At 39.6% G+C, this 19,102-nt stretch overlaps 2 protein-coding genes across 2 annotated transcripts in view; one reads left to right on the top strand and one right to left on the bottom strand.

The window, feature by feature from the left end:
• The window catches only part of NT5DC1 (5'-nucleotidase domain containing 1), a 140,368-nt gene extending 135,234 nt beyond the window's left edge, over nucleotides 1–5,134 (top strand). Inside the window, exon 12 of the mRNA XM_032338777.1 lies at nucleotides 2,316–5,134. Within this exon, the coding sequence (XP_032194668.1) occupies nucleotides 2,316–2,431 (116 nt within the window). The 3' untranslated portion in view covers nucleotides 2,432–5,134. The remainder of the gene's footprint in view (nucleotides 1–2,315) is intronic.
• TSPYL4 (TSPY like 4) lies at nucleotides 579–13,788 on the bottom strand. Its single transcript, XM_032338779.1, has 3 exons — nucleotides 11,713–13,788; nucleotides 5,954–6,123; nucleotides 579–826 (listed from the first exon to the last, which is right to left on the bottom strand). The coding sequence occupies exon 1, from the start codon at nucleotides 13,676–13,678 to the stop codon at nucleotides 12,428–12,430; it is 1,251 nt and encodes a 416-aa protein (XP_032194670.1). The 5' UTR covers nucleotides 13,679–13,788; the 3' UTR covers nucleotides 579–826; nucleotides 5,954–6,123; nucleotides 11,713–12,427.
• Nucleotides 13,789–19,102: the final 5,314 nt, after the last annotated feature.

Below are 19,102 nucleotides of genomic sequence, written 5' to 3'. Positions count from 1 at the left end.
AGCAGTACTAACATCAGTGCATCTCCCATTTTCATCTCCCAAAAGCTTTCTTCCTCCTGGAAAAGAACTTGGTGCTAGGCTTTTGTCTTCTACCTTTTCTCAGGAGAAGATATTAAGAAGGACTTAACAGTCGTCAAACAAAGCTAAACATGTACCAATTTTTTGTGGGGAAAGGAGGAATTAATAGGTCATACTCAGTTGTTTTGATGTCCAGGATACTTCCTCAAAAAGCAAAGTGTTAGTCTCTAACTTAGCACTCTGCTATGTTCACATTCTCATATAGAAGTTTTATCTCACAGAAAACTTGAAATTGACTAGTTCAGTAGCATATTCAGTAAAGTCGGATATTACTATATAATCTACCATATCTCTCAAGCAAGAAAAATGGCTGGGAGAAAAATACTGACGGCTATGGCTTCAGGCTTATTGAGGATAGAATCTTTACATATATGTTATCCTGCTAATACCTCTTAAAAAAAGATCCAAAAGTTGTTCTGTTTCTGTTCTATTTTACATTGAACTTAATGTTCAAAGATATTTGTTCATTTTGGCTCACTTCATTTAATTGCTAGGCAATATGGTTGATACGATAGTTTATTTAATACACGGAGTTTAATAGAATATTGTTGTGGTAAATAAGAATTCCGTTTTTATCTGCTTTTCTCTTTTCTTCCAAAGAGCACCAGAAATGACTTTCTTGTAACAGAGATGCCATTCTTTCCCTCTTGTTGAATCCCCAGTCTGGAGATCCTTGTTTTAATAGAAGAGTCATCTGATCTCACCTGGTTATACAATGCCAGATTTCTTAATGGATCTTTTCTGCTACCTGAAAGAGAAAATGTTTGCTTTAAATGACATAGGAGGTGAAAAACAAATACTCTCTTAAAACCTTTTTGTATTCAGGAAATGTTTCTTTCTTAATGAATATCGTATTAGATTTGGTTATTTCATTGACCTATAAATACAAAAATTCATCTTTATAGATTTTATAAGTTTGCACTTGCAAGCTATAGACATTATAATGACTAGTTTGTAAGCACTATGATAATGTAACCATTTTTAACCTTATAGTAATAGCTACACAGAGACCTAGACATCTACTTTAGCAAATGTATAGGAAAGACCGAGAAGATGATGACTGTTTGAAGTGAGCCTGTATCATTTTAGTGGCATATCAGAAATCCAAGACCTCAGATACATGATTTTAGAAACTCATTGTTAACAATTTACTTTCCAATGCCTTTTTAATGTTTGGCTCAAAATATACCACAGCTAAGTGAGCAGTCAAGACCGATGAAATTCACTAATATTGGAAGTTTTTCTGTTTACATCATCTTAGGCTTCTCAGGCATCAGAAAGGCAGTATCCTGCTTCCCAGTTTCTACACTGGTGTTTTCTTCTACTACTTGGGATTGATGATTCTTACTGGCATTTAATATAAAGTATAATTTTTATACTAGTGTCATTTTCAAAGTACTCAGTACTTCCAAATGATGTTTTACTTGTGAGATTTTTGAAATAAGGATTATTGCCCAGTATCTTCATGTGGACTGAGTATCATAACATGGCATGTATCATAGTGTTTTACTTATAATATTTCTGGTAATGTGGCCTTGGAAGTCACTTGGGAAGATGATATCTGAAGGCTAGCTTTTGAGAAACTTAAAGATGTCACAGTGCCTCACCATTAATAAAGTATGCATTTTATGTTCTCTCTCCCAGTTTCCCTTGCGGCTATGTACACACACACACGTGTGTGCGCGCACACGTGCGTGTGTGTGCGTGTGTGTGTGTGTGTGAGAGAGGAGGGGGGTGATTATATGGAGAAAGCTGCCATACTGTGTATATTAAAATTCTTATTTATCTAAGCATTCAAAAATTATTCTTAGTAGCTCTCTTATTACTATTACTTATTACTCTTATTACTAAGGGCCAAGAAGATTATTCGTTCTCATTTATCAGTTACATGATGCTCTGAGTAGAGCCTGAGAGACTTTTAAATTTAAAAAAAAAATTAGGTGAGCATGCCTATTTTATATGTTAACTTCTGTACAGAGAATGTTAAAATTAAACTCACTAGTTAGATCTCTGAAGATGATTTATAAAACTTCTAAATGTATCGACTTAAATATTATTGTAAATTTTATAGAGAAAAACATCTATACTCTTCATGTTAGGTGCAACCTATCCAGGTGACAAAAGAAATATTAAAATATTAAAAATCACAAAATTACCAATGACTCAAATTTTGATTTGTTTATAGTTATGAATGGCCTTTTTAGATCTGCCAAGTAATAATTTTTTTTTTCCCCCAGAATTACCCCTGGACTACAGATTTTCAAGATTCTCTTCCAGCAGTTCAAAAACAGCTGGCTATTATCCAAACCCTCCACTGATCTTATCAAATAATGAGACACTGACAACCAAATAAACTGTCTTAACTGAAAAAGGAAGAACCATATATGCAACAAGTGTACTGTAAAAATATTACCTTTCAAAAACACTGTAAAATGCTTTATAGGAACAAATTCTTAATGATAACTGACCAAGAAATTGATGTTTTTCCACAGGTCTCCTTTCTGTATAGACCATCTTGATGCACAACAATTCTCATTAGATTAAAATCACAGTATCTTATAACTGAAAAGAACCTTAATATTTTCTATATGGATAGTTCTGAGATTAGGATTCACCTAGGGATTAGGACTCATCTGTGTAATATATACACATATTCACACAGACAAACACATACATATTGACACACATGCCTAGACCAGTGGCTCTCAAAGTGTTGTCCCCAAACCACTAGCACAGCATCACCTGAGAATCTGATAGAAATACAAATTTGCATGCCCCACACAAGGCCTGCAGAATCAGAAGCCCAGGTAATGCTACCCAGCAACCTGTGTTTTAATATTGGTTTAACTGGTCTGGAAATATAGATGAGCATTGACATCTTTACCTGCCCCAAGAAAAATGTAGCCAGAATTGGGAATAACTGATCTATATCTGTTTCTTCCATTTATAACCAAAAACACTGAGTCTAGTGAGAACAAACTATCCAAGCTATCTATCAGGTTTTATGCTATTCTTACATTTTCCAAAACAAGGAGCTAAAGATTTCTTGTGAGACCACACAGGCAGTATGGGTCAGAAATGAGATGAGAAACAACTCTTTCAACCTCTAATATTACTTATAAGGGTTCCCCCCCCAATAATGTTAAAGGCTATATAATTAGTTTTCATTCACTCTTAACGTATATATTCTCAATGGGACAAAAATTGGTTCTTGGGGTGAAAAAAAATTAGATAATGCAGTGAATTGTGCTCCTCCAAAACTCAACCCTACCCAGTAAATCTTATTCTTCAGCATTAATTTCTCTCGTTAGGGAGAAATAGAATTTAAAGTTAAATTTATTAATTAAATTTAATTTGGTTGAATTTAATTTTTCTGGAGGGGGAGGGGAGATAGTAATGAAAAAAAGATTGAGAAAAACCCTTTAAGAGGTTTTATAGTTATACTACAACCCAGGATTACTGTGTTCCATGAGCTTTGTATAGTCCTCTAATAGTAGCTACTTGTAGCAAGATGTCTGGAGCCAGAAGTTTACAATAAATTCCTGGCTACTGTTTTATGTTATAATTTCACTCTCTCCATGTCAGAAAACACAATGGTCGCTATCATTATTTTACCTGGATTGTAGCAGAGAACTTAACATATTGATGCATGTAATGAAAAGATAAATATTTCATTAAATTTTTAAATGCTCAAATAATCCCAAATGTATTATGGGAATGAGTATCTCAGGGTGGGTAAACAGTTACTGAAATTTTTCCCTTAATGTCAGTAGCTCTGTTTGATATCTACTAATAAGTATATGGTAATGTATTTGAAATTGATTTCCAAAATCTTATTGGAATATGGTAACAAACACACAATCAGCTTAGGGCTAAATGAAAGATACTGTCTCATGTATGCAAATAGATATTTAATTTCTCTAAAAATAAAGCTATTTTTTCTTATGTGAATTTATTTTGTCAATGGGAAAGAAGAATGTATCTTTAAATGCTTATAAACTGCTATTATTAATATGAAAAATGAGAACCCCAAAATATGTTAATTACACATTTTTGTCACTAAGGAGTGAAAAAAATGGGCTCAAGTTCAAAGTTCTCATCCTACTTTTACCTCTAGTTAGGAAAGGGGTCACAAGTAACCAACTACCCAATCAGACCTGTTTTTTTCATCTTGTCAAAAGACAAGGTGAAAGTTTATTTCCAAGTTTCCTACCATCATTCCAGCAGACTCAGTTCTTCTAATGAATGCTGTTTTTCTGTTGAACTATAATTAGACCTTTTAAATTTTTTTATTTCATTTTTTCTAAAAAGTGCCAGTGTTTCTAATTGTGTATGAAAAGTAAAAATAATTTTTAAATGGAACTATAAAAATTACAAAGAGAAGAAAAGCTGTATATTCTTTAATAAAGTTAAATGAAGAAAGAAAGCTGGAAAATTGTGTAAGTGGACAGAGGATTTAAGTTTAATATTAGCATGCAGCAAACATTCACCATCTGAAAGATGACTAAAAATAGATACAAGAGATTTTAGATTTCCTTTGCTGGCCACTTTTGATCTCATCAGCAGAGGAGAGATCTGAATGTCACAGTGGTAAAAGTTTGTCAGAATTTGGTTTTTGGAATATTGAGGCAGCAGAAAATTCAGTTAAACCATGAATTAATTGCAATCTAAAATCAACTAAAGGGGATTCTTGAAATTCATGGGTCTGAACTGCACAGGTCTACTTATATGCAAATGTTTCTTTATACAGTACTGTAAATGTATTTTCCTTATGATTTTAACGCTTTTTTCTAGCTTACTTTATTATAAAAATGTAGCATATAATACATATACAAAGTATGTGTTAATGTTATCAGTTAACAGTAGGGTATTAGTAGTCAAGTTTGGCAGGGTAGTCAAACATTACACAGATTTTTTACTATGCAAGGGAGAGGGGGCCCTAATTCCCACATTGTTCAAGAGTCAACTGTACTTCTGAGTTTTTTAACCTGAAATCAGGTGTTACCCCCACCAATTTTCATATCCAACAACTTTAAATATATTTAAAGCAAAAAAAGAAAAAAAATACACACACACACGTATATGTACACACTTATATATGTATACCCACACTTTAATTGAATTGGTGTGAATGAAAGTCAAATCTATTCGATTATTATATATAACAAACCAGCATAAAATAGAATGTCAAACTCTCATAACCTTGACTATATTAGAGTCATATGGATAGCTTTTTCTTAAATATGTTACAGTAACATACCCTTACCTCTTCTCAGGGTGTTGAGAAGAAGGTTATTGTAAGAGTTGACTTCCAGAGTACTATAAGACAGGGATATACTCAAGAGTTAACTCACCCAGTGTGCTGCCCATGAAAATCCTTGGGCATGGTCCAGTCCACATTGGGTGAATTCAAAAAGGTGTCTCTTGTTGGTCTCTAGAATCATCCTCAGAAATAATGGTAAAAAAATAATGGCAAAGAGTGCTAACTCTTCACCAGGCTACTTCATGTACCCTATTTATCCCCTACAGCATGCCTATAAGGTGTGCATAATAACTAAAATTTTACAGAGAAGGACACTGAAATTCACAGAGGTTAAATAACATAATTACTCAAAACTGTACTGTTACTAAGGATCAGAGTCTGTACATGAGCCCAAGTTTCACCCCAGAACTCATGCCCTTAGTTGATTGACACCTTAAAGTCTTCCAACATTGTAAGATTGGGGCAAATTATCAGTCTAAAACCACACTTCAAATTTAACAGTCACACCACAGCAGGACATGTAAGGGATTTCAAATAAAGACACAGGCTCTGTCCTAAAGTAACAATTTAGTAAAAAAATAATAAAGCAAAGATCTATGACCTAGAACTTACCTGGGAGAGTAAAATAGAAAACCAAGAATCACGGAGTCCTAAAATGTATAATGAAGTCTACTCTTCTTAGAAGCCACATATACTAAAGTCATCAGTAAGCAGGTCTATTCTTTCTTCATATTCAGGTTCAAATGTTCAGCTTGCATACTTAGCAAATTTCCCCTCTGGTGCTGAGAAAACCAAAATGGAAAAGGAATAATGAAGACTGATCCAAGTAAACTTAATGGGAGATGGGATATCTGGGCCTACTGAGAGAAGTTGGGTCAGGTCATTAATTAGAAAAACTACTACAATATTACATAGACTGCTTGACAGTTTTCCATACCATGCACCTGTTTCTCAGTCTTTAAAAGAAGAAGAAGAAAAAAAAAAAAACCCTTATTTTACTTTATTGGTGATTTGGCATTGGCACTTTCTTGGTAAAGATTAAAACTTAATATAGTTTAATAATGAGAAGGATGGGGCACCTGGCTGGCTCACAGTTGGTAGAGCATGAGACTCTTGATCTTGGATGTGAGTTTAGACTCACCTTGGGGGGTAGCGTGTACTTAAAATTAAAAAAAAAAAAAAAAAACTTTAAAAAATTAATTAAAATAAATTACTAGAACCTATTAAAAGCAATCACTATGTTGAATCAATTAGAAAATACTCAAATTCTCTAAATTTAATACAAATGTCAACATTTCACAGTTCCTAGCAACTAAATTTCATAAATATTTAAAGTCCTTTTTGTACATTTACTCCCTTTGATGAAGTCCACAAACTGCTAATTTCATTCATTTTTGTGGCAATTATCAAATTGCATTTGTAGGGCGCCTGGGTGGCTCAATGGGTTAGAGCCTCTGCCTTTGGCTCAGGTCATGATCCTGGGATCGAGGCCCACATCTGGCTCTCTGCTCAGCAGGGAGCCTGCTTCCCCATCTCTCTCTGCCTGCCTCTCTGCCTACTTGTGATCTCTCTGTCAAATAAATAAATAAAATATTTAAGAAAAAAAAAAAGATTGCATTTGTAAATTTCCGTAGTGTTTTAATCTGTGACTGTATGGAACCGTGTATTAAGTGATAAAAAGTAACCTTTCAAAGACCAATCATGGATGCCTGGTGGCTCAGTCGTTAAGTGTCTGCCTTCAGCTCAGGTCATGATCCCAGGATCCTGGGATCAAGTCCCACATCGGGCTCCTTTTGCCTGCCACTCTCCCTGCTTGTGCTCTCTTTCTTTCTGACAGATAAATAAAATCCTAAAAAAAAAAAAAAAGAAAAAAGAACCAATCATGAATGAATGAAGAATAACTTCAACTGAGTCCTGATTATTCACATAAATGAGTTTTGTTTTATGCCAAATATAGTACAGATATTTGTAACAGTGGAAGATACCCTAGGCTTGAAATAAAAAAATATACATTTCAGTGACTTGCATCTTAGGCACATTTACTTCAACTTTCTGAGCCTGTTTTCTCAAATATTTAAATGGAGATAGTAAGATCTGTGTCAGAACTATGAAAGTAACAGAACACAAATGGATGTGCCGGACATACCGGGATTTCCTGAGACTGTCAAACTAGAGACAGTATCTTTGACACAAATCAGATATCCAAGGCTCAACTGTGAGTCTGTGGAGCAGGGGATTCAATAACAATACAGGTAATTTTTGTTTCTATGATAAACACTGATTACAGAAACGACTCAACTAGACATAAAGGAGAAGCAGAAACAGCAACAGCAATAGTGGGAGATGGGACCCTGAGTATGGAAAGCTAGAGAAGCCTTTTGTCATTGTCAAGTCTTAGCTGAATATCCAGAAATGGAAAAGAATGCTCCTGGAGATTCTGTTATGTGGGGTCCACGGAAATTATGAAGGATGACCCTACTAACAGCAATATGGTCTGAGCAGACCAAATGATACTTGGTGAACAGAGGAGAGAACCTCACTTAACTTATTTGGAGGTCTGCATAAGGAATAATTTGGGTCTAGAATTGAAAAAGAAAAAAAGCCAAGGAAAAGAAATGGGGCAGGGATATGGGAGTAAACCAATTAATTGGTAAGTGAAAACTACATAATGTCTAATTGAGTCTAACTTAACAGAACAGAAATCTAACAAATGACTGGCACCAACCTATTAGAAAAATGAATACCATTGGTTACAGCTGATGATAAACCAAGGGCAACAAAAATGACACTTTTCTGACCATGTCCAGAAAGGAGAGAATGCTTGAAACAGGTGCTTGACAATGCAAAAAACCGATCAGTGAATTGAAAAGGTAAAATAGAGTATGGAGTTTGGATCAGAGTGTAGTTTGCAAAGAAAACCTAGCTCTCTGAAACTTAAGTTCTCCAGGTCTAGAAAAAATATATACTTAAGTAAAACCTGCAAGTATGAATTGCATCAAGAGTCAGCGGGTCCCTTTAATAATAATTTGAGGCCATTTATGTAAAATTTTTGTTTAGATGGCTAAAAATACCATTCATTTCCACAGGTCTTGCAATATCCACAGCCCCCTCAACTCCAGAGAATGCAGAAGTATTTAGCTCTAAAACCTTCATGTGACAGTTGCTGAGTAGCAAAACATTACTAATTAGATTGAGATGTCTGAGATCATTTGTTTCTAGACACTACATGTCAATCACAATTTTTGTTATTCTTTCTTTTTAGAGCAAGACAGTGTTGTAAGAAAAGAAATTAAGCACTTACAGAGTACAGTAATTAATTTCTTCCAAAAGTCTATCTTAAGCTCACTGAAAAAAAAATAAGATCAGTTAAATGTAGTAAACAAGAATGGTGCATTAAAAATCGTTTTCCATGGGGCGCCTGGGTGGCTCAGTGGGTTAAAGCCTCTGCCTTCGGCTCAGGTTATGATCTCAGGGTCCTGGGATCGAGTCCCGCATGGGGCTCTCTGTTCGGCGGGGAGCCTGCTTCCTTCTCTCTCTCTGCCTGCCTCTCTGCCTGCTTGTGATCTCTCTCTGTCAAATAAATAAAATTTAAAAAAAAAAATCGTTTTCCACTAAGCGAAGTTAGAGAAAGACAAATACCATTATTTCATTCATTCATATGAATTTAAAAACAAACAAGAAAAGGGGGGAAAAAAGACAAAAGGAGAAACAGACTCTTATTTATAGAGAACAAACTGATGGCTACCAGAGGGGCGAGGGTGAGGGTGTGGGTTAAATGGGTGATGGGGATTAGGAGTACACTTGCTAAGATGAGTACAGGGTGTTATATGAAATTGTTAAATCACTGTATTGTAGGCCTGAAGCTAATATAACACTGTATGTTATTTAACTGGAATTAAAATAAAAACTTAAAAAGCCAAAAATGTTTTCTACTAACAACACTGTTTAGTACAGACTAAAATAAAAAAAAAAAAAAAAAAAAAAAGGTGCTTCAGTTGCCTTCAAGAACTGCACTAGTTGAATAGGAAAAGTTTTGTTCATGAGCATAAAGTTAGTTAGTCTTCTTATTTACCATTTTTCAAGAAAAAAGTCCTAGAAATTTGGTGGCTTTTTTTTTTTTTTTTTTTGAAGTTCAGGGCAATGCTTACTGTGACAATTTGGTAACTTTAATGATTTCCCAACCTTTTATTAGCCTAGACAACACAGAACTTTATTTTTATTTTTTGGTGAAAACAAGAAGCACAGCAGTGACAGACTTTATTTTTCCTTTGCGCACATATAAGAAGACTGAAGTACTTAACGATCCTTATTTAGTCTGACAGAGCAATTCTACAAGTACGTACACTGGTTAGGAACGTAAGATGTCAAGTACAACATTACTATTAGGGCAAGAAATATCAAGACAATAGAGTTGTGTTTTTCTTCTTGAGATTACTTTCACAAGACAGCAACAATTTGCAAAATTTCAGAGATCACATTCAAATTATATTTCTTAGAATAGAACTATATATGAAGACAGACCAGAACAAGCTGATATATTAATGACTATTCACAGGTTTCATACTGCACAGGAACAATTTTGATATTTTTGCACACATTCTCAATTACAAGCAAAAAGCAGGCCTGTAAATGTCAATTTTGCCAGCAAGCAAAAACAGAGAAAGGAATTAATAGGATTTTACTCAAATACAGTGAAATAAGGAGCACATACCATTAATCTTCCACACAGAAAATATTTCCACACAGAAAAATATCCTACAATAATAGAGAGAAAACATTCAGCCTTGCATTTTTGTGTACAAAAATCTACTGGTGAATTCAAGGGAATTAGGGAAAACTACTCCAAGTATCCTCTTTAAACATCAACCACTTTGATTCTCCCACCTTCCTGGGAAAAGCTTCAGGGACCTCTCCCTACCACCCCCAACCCTGCAGGGTTCCAATCTTTCCTGTACCTTTTCAAGCAGGTTCATTTCTGTTTCTGAAATGAACAGGTTTCAGGTTCCTCCGCCTACAGTACCCTCCCCACTTGCTGTGCCCTGGCCTCCCAAACACACAGAGCTTAGGGGAAAGGCCTTCAAAAAAAAGGAGAAAGGCAGAGAGTCATTACTAGCACTACATACCACCCAAGAAAGACAGCCCTGACAGCACTGCTGTCCCCCCTACTAGAAACTGTCCTGGAAATCCAGACAGACACCACACATCCCCATAGACCCCTAGGAGGGAAGCTTGGCATCTCCCACATGTAGATTGCAGCTGCTCCCTAGTTTTGGGGGGACAGAAGCAGGGAAAGAAATGCGGAAGTGCAGGAGAACCAGAAAGGCCAGGATGGAGGCCCCTGGGACATCAGAGCAGCAATCAAGTAGAGGACAGAGGTGACTCTCAAAATGCTGCCCTGGGGTTATTTCTAAGTGATCCAAGGCCACCCCCCCCCCCCCAAATTTCCAAGTTTGGAAAAGAAAGGTGAAAAGAAAAAAAAGAGTGAAAAGAAGTAGAGTGAAACTAAGTTTTGGTTGCTTTACACCACAACCTGCTCGGGTCTGCCTTAAATCCATCACTGTGAGGCCCCCTGTCTTTCCGCTCTGCCTCTCAAACTAAACTCAGGAAACACACAGGTGTTGGTAAACGGACAGGGGAAACGGGTGGGGTTGTCAAAGCTGGCCCAAAAGAACACTGCTCATAACTCAACAACCTACACAGGTCTCCCTTTGAAACTTTCAGACCCTACTAAAAACAAAGTAGGGGGAGGCATGAAGGCAAAAGAGCACAGACAGAGATCTGGAGTCGACTGTGCAGTGAGTGCCTTTCTCCCTCTGGACACAGTCAAGTTGAGAGCAAATAAAACAAAAAGCCTGCTTTTGCCAGTCTGTTTGTTTCTGATCTGTAACTGTTTCGGAGAGAGGGGGAGGAAAGGAGGGAGAAGGAAGGGGGGGGGGAGAGGAAGATAGTAGATACAGAACAGGCCCCACAAACCAGAATGACCTCTCCCCCAGTGCTCTCACCCCAGCAACTTTCCTGCTATCATTCTGAGAAGGAGTGCAAGAGTTAGCAGGAGGATGCCTAACAAAGTTGGCCAGATTCAGGGTGGTTGGTTGGCTACAGGTCAGAAAGCCTAACTGCTGGAAGGCAACCATTACCAGCCTTGCTTTGGGCACCATCACATATGCCTGCCCAAGCTGCCCAACAGCCAATTGGGTTTATAGGTACCATCTGATGGGGCAGGGGGTTGGAGGGGATGTTCCCTATGTGCTGCCTGGGAGCTTAAATCCACAGACAGTTGCTGAGGAAGCAGGCAATGGTGCCTATGCAAAGCTCATCCAGAAGGCTAAGAGCAGGTTTGGGTGGGCCACAGCACAGACCTTCATACTCACCTGTCAGTACCTGTTCACAAAGCAGAGTGCCCAAAGGCAAAAGAAGACTAATGCAGTTAACACTGAACACCTCTCATCTGTTACCTCATTCATGCCTAGTAGCCACCCACCAGCCACCTTATTCTGCCACATAACAAGCTGGGTGGACGGCACAGGCCAGGAAGGCAGCTAGGAACCAGTCAGTGGTAGGCAGAATGTCCAGTTTGGGTTGACGGCTGGCATCATCTAGATCAGCTTCATCTTGCAGCAGTGAAATTCAAAGAACTTGACATACAGTACATGGGTATCAGGAGGACAGTCAGCATAAAGTATGAAGCCCAGCTAGTTATCTGCAAAGGTATTTCAAGCTTCTTTGTGGTAGATAACCACTTAAAAAACTCGGAGAAGACCATGGTCACAGACAGGACCCAAGGCATGCAAAGGAAGGCAGTGCCTATCTATCTACAGCATCATGTGCTTGGCATAGAAGCAGTACAAGGCCATGCACTTGGAACATGTAACAGGATACAGAAGAGCATAAAGGTCCAGAGGAAGAAGAACACAAGCATGTAAGAGTCAACCTTGCAACTGACTGTTGGAGATTTAGAAGAACCAAAGGATAAAATAGTCCAGTGTGAAGAGAAAGCACATAGCAGACTGCATGCTGTTGGCTAAGCATAGGTTCAAAGGGAGGTGGCCAGGAGACTTGTGCTGGAGCTTCTCACAATGTCATCAGTTAGCCAGACTGGAACCTGAAGGACCTGGGGCTCTCCACTGGCTGCCTTGCTGGGTCTCGGATTCCACGGCGAGGCCCTTCACCCATCAGGTAGTACTGTAGGGGATTGGGCCACAGTTCTGCTTTGATAATCTCGGCAATCCTGTCGAATTCTAGGAGGCTGTGGTCTGAGAACCAGTTAAAGAAACTGGGGATAGTGTTTCCTTCCCGGTTCCTGTGGATATGGGACTGGGGGTCTTGGCCCCTGTGCCAGCGGATTGGAGTGGAAAGAGACACCACCCTTCCGGAGGATCGGCGCTCATATTCTTTGACAAGCCCCTCGTTTCGGAAGTAGGGGTTGCTCTGAAAGATGAACTTGAATTTGCAGCCGGCTCTTGGGTGTTTGAGCTCCTCCACCTCCAAATTGATCATGTACCTCATCATGTCTTCATCTTGGCCACTGATCATAGGTGACAGCTGGGGGTGGTTCCGAAAGGCCGTGACCCAGAAACCTGGGATATTCTGGATAATGAAACTTCTGCGCTGCATATGAAGCCTTCGCATGCGGCCAAACTTGCGCTCCAGCTGAAGGAAGGCCCTGTCGGCCTGGGCATTTACGTTGGACAGCTCCTGATCGATGGCCTCCAGCGAATCCATGCAGTTACTGATCTTCGGGGCCTTGCCCCGGGCCTCCTCTTTCAGTCCTCCTCCCACCTTCTTCTCCTTCTGCATCGCCTTCTTTTCCTCCACCACCTCCTCTGCTCCCCCCTCCTTTCCCGCAGCCGCTGAAGCGGCGCACTTTTTGGTCGTCATGTCCTTGGCCTTCGCCCCAGGCATCATCTGAGACCCCAGCCCCCCTGCGCCACAGGCTTCTAGAGCTTTCTCCCCAGCAGGGCCCTGCGGCTCTCTAGGCTGACAGCCATTTTCCTGGCTATTGTCGGTCGCCACCGCGGCGGAGGCTGAGGCAGGGGCGGCTGCCGAGCCTTCCGTGGGGAGCAGAACCTCTCTCTGACCCGATCTGGTCGCTACACGGCCGCGACTCCCAAAAATGCGAACGCGGAGCACCGGGGCACAACTAGCCGGGTTCTGGGGTGCGCCTCCCTCCGCGGCGGTCTCCAAACTGCCCTCACCTGTGTCCGCCATCACCGGCGTCGCCTCGGTTTCCTCGCCCTGGCACTGGTTGAGGTCCGGATGTCCCGGGGCAGGCTCGGCAGTAGTTTGGCCGCAGTCTTGAGCGGCAGCAAGATCGCTGCCCTCGTCCAGGCCGCTCATTTTGGTAGAAGGCAGACCTGCAGGAGGAGAGCGTCCCTTGTCCTCCGCAGAAGCCGCGCTCCGCCCGGACCCACCCCTCTCTTCGACTCTGGCGGATGCTGCTATGACAACCGGTGACGTCACGGCAGCGGCGCCGTCACTTCGCGCGAGAATTCGCGGAGCCTTGTGACGATCTCAGTCGAGGGTATCCCTTTGTCTCTGTGTGATGAGATGTGTTTCGTCTTTTTGGAAAGGGTTTGATTTGCACGACTGGGGGCAGACCAAATCCAAACGTGAGAGTTGTGTTAATGTGCATTTCAAAGGCTCCGGATGAAATTCTAAGCCACCTACGCTCTTAATTTTCTCTTAAAATATTTACTTAAAGGTTAAGTCATTGTTCAAGTGGGTCAGCTCATAGGGCCTTTGGTGGATAGTAAGGTGGATTCAGCAGTTCACATGCCTGCTTTCTTAATGTACATATTCATGACTGTTACTGAAGAATCGAGATGAGAGGCACCTCAGTGGCTCAGTGGGTTAAGCCTCTACCTTCGGTTCAGGTCATGATTTCAGGGTCCTAGATGGAGCCCCGAAATGGGCTCTCTGCTCAGCAGGAAGCCTGCTCCCCACGCCTCCCCCACACCTGCGATCTTTCTTTCTGTCAAATAAATAAATAAACTCTTTAAAAAAAAGAAATGAGATGAGCGGAGTTTCATCTTTAAGAGAACTGTTGGTCTAAAAACTTAGGGGGGAAAAAAAAACTTAGGAACAGTGGAAATTGAAACTTTTTTCATCCTAATAAGACAAAATGAATTATTTCATGTGTTTATGTATGTTGGCCAGCACCTATAAAGATGTTGGACAATATTTCCTCTTCATTTTTAACTAATATAAGTAGCAAATGTATTTTCTGTATTTAGAGTTGACCCGTTGACCCTATATAATCCTTATATAGAAGGAGTTCTTGCTTTATAATGCTTGTAGGCATGGAGCCAGCAAATAGTTGCCAAAATTTGCCCCTGTGATAATTTACTGCGGGACAGAAGTAATAATCAACTGTTTGCAGGCACTGAAACTAGTAATTGTCCAAATTAACATATTTTAAGTAACACTCAATGCTAATGTTAAAATATTTACTTAAAATTTGTCTTTTCAAGTCAGCTCATACGACTCATCTAACAGTGATGTCAACTCTGTTCTAGGTGTTGTTTTGTTAATCCTTAGATGAATGCAAGAAACAAAGAAAACTTAAATTTTGCATATTTTTGTTTAACATTTTAAATTCATGTTAGAAAAAAATGTTTATGATTATAAATAACTCTTTTTAATAGAAACTACACTACAGAGCACCCCAGCTTATGATCACTTTTAAATTAGGGCTCAGAAGAGGATCCAATGAAAAGTAAGGATGTAGGAGAAACGGATTTGCAAAAAAGGTAGGTAATATTGAGGGAAGTAGTGCAGACCCTGTGCAACTAAGAATGAGGTGCTCATAGAAGGATACTGGCTGACATTACAGAGAGCCTCTCATGCGGCTTCATCATTTACCTCACAAAAGTTTACTAGAAAATTTATAAACAATTAAGATATTTTTGTACCCCCTAGTCAGCCTACTCAAGGACAGACTGTCCAGACTGACTCATACACCCAACCAGATAACCCACAACAGTTGTGCAAACAAGATTCACTCTTCTCAGGCTACAATTACTTTTCTCCCCTTTTTTCCCTCTTTTAATAAATTCTATTTTGTCTCTGTGGGGTGAAATCAGTGTACTGATTTATCCTCTTTCTAAATAAGTAAACAATGTATTATAATTAAGTGACTTTATAATTAAGTGATTTTATGACTTTGGGTTATTCTTTGACACAACTCTGTTTCCTTTCTTAAGGAGTTTTTGTACTGTGGAAGGATTGATCCTCTAGGATTATAACCTGAGCCAAGAAGCAGAGAAGCAGCAAATGTTGAATGAAAGCTCCTTTGCCATACAAGAAAGAATTTGCTATTTGCAATGGAAAATTAGAAAATTACTAAAGACTACTACTACCTGTGAACCTTTTTTCTCATTGCATGTATCAAACTTTTTAATAGACTTTTATCTCCACTACTTGAAACATCCCCATGCCTAGCTTTGATTATTCCTGTCAATGGAATCATTTTCCATTAATGACAACCTGCCCATTCTTGAAACTCCATTCAATCCTACCTCATGTAGATTGCACTAGGCATTTTAATTCATTTAATTTCATAAACAAGGACCCAGGAATCACAGAGAAGTTAACTCACTCATGGTGAGATATTAATTGCCAAACTGCCTCTTCTCATCTCCTATGTATAACCTTTCCTTATCACCTTACCATTCTTTTTTTTTTTTAATTTTATTTATTTGTTTGACAGATTACAAGTAGGCACAGAGGCAGGCAGAGAGAGAGAGAAAGGAGGAAGCAGGCTCCCTGCTAAGCAGGGAGCCCGATGCGGGGCTCGATCCCAGGACCCTGGGACCATGACCTGAGCTGAAGTTAGAGGCTTTTTATTTATTTTTTTTTTAAATTAATTTATTTGACAGACAGAAATCACAAGTAGGGAGAGAGTCAGGCAGAGAGAGAGAGAGAAGGGGAAGCAGGCTCCCTGCCAGCAGAGAGCCCCATGCGGGGCTCGATCCCAGGACCCTGAGATCATGACCTGAGCCGAAGGCAGAGGCTTAACCCACTGAGCCACCCAGGTGCCCCGAAGTTAGAGGCTTTAACCCACTGAGCCACCCAGGTGCCCCTCACCTTACCATTCTTATAGTCCTCTGAATTTCCGTAACTCTTATGACTTCGCCATGCAAATTAGAACTTATCTTTTATCTTTAACCTTCTTGGTGGTTTTGTGCAGATGTGTCTCCTCATCCCAGCTAGACAAGGATGGCTGCACAGTGACTTCTTCCTTGGCATCTACTGCAGGATAGCCCAGTGACTATCTCATTGAAGATTGTAATGAATTTCATTATTTGATTAAATGAAAAATTTTATAGGTTTTACCAAAGTGAATAATATGAGTATGCTAGTATTTTGAGTTCAGTGGATATATATTATAGGTATGAATCATTTTATTTGCATATTAGAATATAGGATTTTTGGTACACAACAAAGCCTGTTCTGCTGGCAACTGACAATAAGCCTCACTACAGAGAAAAAGATGTATCAGTAATATGACCATATGGAAAAATATTAGCAGGAAATGCCATGAAAATCTAAGAGGTTATTTTCATTTGCCACAAGACTAGGACTGTAACAAAAGTTCAAACAAATTAATACAGTCAAATAGGAATGACTTTACTAAAGTGTATAGCTAATACTGGAAGATTTAGGAAATACCCACTGTTGTTAATCTTGAACAAGTTTGTCTTTTTCAAAATGATAGGGTTTCTGGATATATATTCACTACACTTATTGTCTTCTAAATGTGTTATCTTATTTAATCCTCAAAACAGCCCTGTGAGGTAACAATATTATGACCTCAACCAAAGAACTGAGTGGTTTATCCACTGTCACACAACAGCGATAGAGCCATAATCTGAACCCAGATAATCTGACTCAAGAACCTGCACATTCATTATATTGTCAGCAATTCTGCACAACATATAAAATTCAAAAGCACTTTCTTAGAAATAAGACCATATGACTTATTTATGACTATCATATGACTATCCCAATTTAATGTTAAATATTATCATCCTATTCCCCTCTGTCCACCCAGAAAGATACTAACAATTATTGGAGAAGTGCCCAGTTACTAAAATGAGATACAGGAATTCATGATCCTGGATTCAATGCTGTGAGTCAACAGTTTTCAGTCCATCAGATGTAACATTCTCTTTGTTCCTTTATTATTTCTTTATTGGTATTGTGTAGATCATCTTATTGAAGGAGGGCAAAAGACATGGGCTGCATTTCCATCTCTGCCTTCATGAGCAACGGAAATTTGGGCAAGTGGTTTAATTTTTTAATCTCAATTTCCACATTTTATAAAATGGGAATCATAAAGGGCACCTGGCTGGCTCAGTCAGTGGAGCATGCAACTTTTGATCTTGGGGTTGTGAGTTTGAGCCCTATGTTGTATATAGCCTACTTAAAAAAGGGGGGGGTAGTAAGATCACCCACCCTGTTTTTATTCACTGCTCACAGAAATGGGTCCATAATGTAACGTAGGTGAACCTTCTTTGTAAGTTGCTTTCCTGATGTTGCTTTCCTTCTCCCTCACCCCCATCTCCATCTTTCTTTTTTTCCTTCTTTTCTTTAAAAGTTTCATGGTCCATGAAACATGGTCCATTTCATGGACCATAACAGTGAAAAGATTTTTCAAACAATTTCTCTTAAATGACCCTTAACATATGGAAGGAGTTGTGTCCCTAGGACTGAGTCCCCTCTCCAGGGCTCTAAAGCCCAGAATTAAGGTGAGCAGCAACAGAAGCATTCTATGGAAATGTGTCTCTTCCTCAGACAAGACAAAGGCATCTTTAGCAAACAGACCCTGTGTGTCAAGGGCCAGGCAAAATTGCCGTTCCCAACAGAAAACTGTCCTGCTTTTTGGGAAAACAGTGGCTGAAGAACAGCTTCCTTCACATTCAAAGAAGTTGCTAGTCTAATTGAATTTCTTTTTTTTTTTAATTTTTTATTTTAAGATTTTATTTATTGGACAGAGAGAGAGATCTCAAGAAGGCAGAGAGGCTGGCAGAGAGAAAGGGGGAAGCAGGCTCCCTCCTGAGCAGGGAGCCCGAAGCGGGGCTTGATCCCAGGACCCCAGGATCACGACCTGAGCTGAAGGCAGAGGCTTAACCCACTGAGCCACCCAGGTGCCCCTCTAATTGAATTTTTGTAGGCAAGAGTCAAGGGTAGGTCTGGCTTTGGTACCTGTTATGCCCCAATAACGGGTCCCTGATTAAAGGAGAGAGACTGATATAAAAGGGAAGGTAAAGCAAAGCTTTATTTCGTGCCAAGCATCAAGAATCAAACTGACCAGCCAGGGCTGTGCCTCTTACAGAGAGGGCGACCTCGCTCTCCTTTATGGACTGGCTTTTAGGGGTAAAGGCTCTGCGGTTGGGCCTGGCCACACACAGGAGGCCAATGAAATTGTAACACACAGAGAAAGCTGCACAGTGATGCTAGGTGACCAATTGAATTACAATTTACCCTATAGTAGACATTTGACCCAGCCTATTACCTTGGTTAGGATTGGCGCTCAAAAGGCTCCCAAAGGGCGGGGCCCATACTCCTTGGTAGCTAGGGAGACCGTATGCAACCCCCCACTGTTCAGATGTCTCCACCTGGCCTGACCCACCCTTGTATTTGACCCAACCTGAGGCTGGTTTCCGGGACTTGTTTTTAAGTAAGTCCCATAGGGGAAGGGGAGCAGGGACAGTTTAAGGGTTAAACAACAAGGTTATTGTTTAACCTCACTGGAAGCCT

Source organism: Mustela erminea, chromosome 4 (assembly GCF_009829155.1).
Source record: "Mustela erminea isolate mMusErm1 chromosome 4, mMusErm1.Pri, whole genome shotgun sequence".
Classification (NCBI taxonomy): Eukaryota; Metazoa; Chordata; class Mammalia; order Carnivora; family Mustelidae; genus Mustela; species Mustela erminea.
Note: the sequence above shows the minus strand (reverse complement) of the source record. Positions and strands in the feature narration are given on the sequence as shown.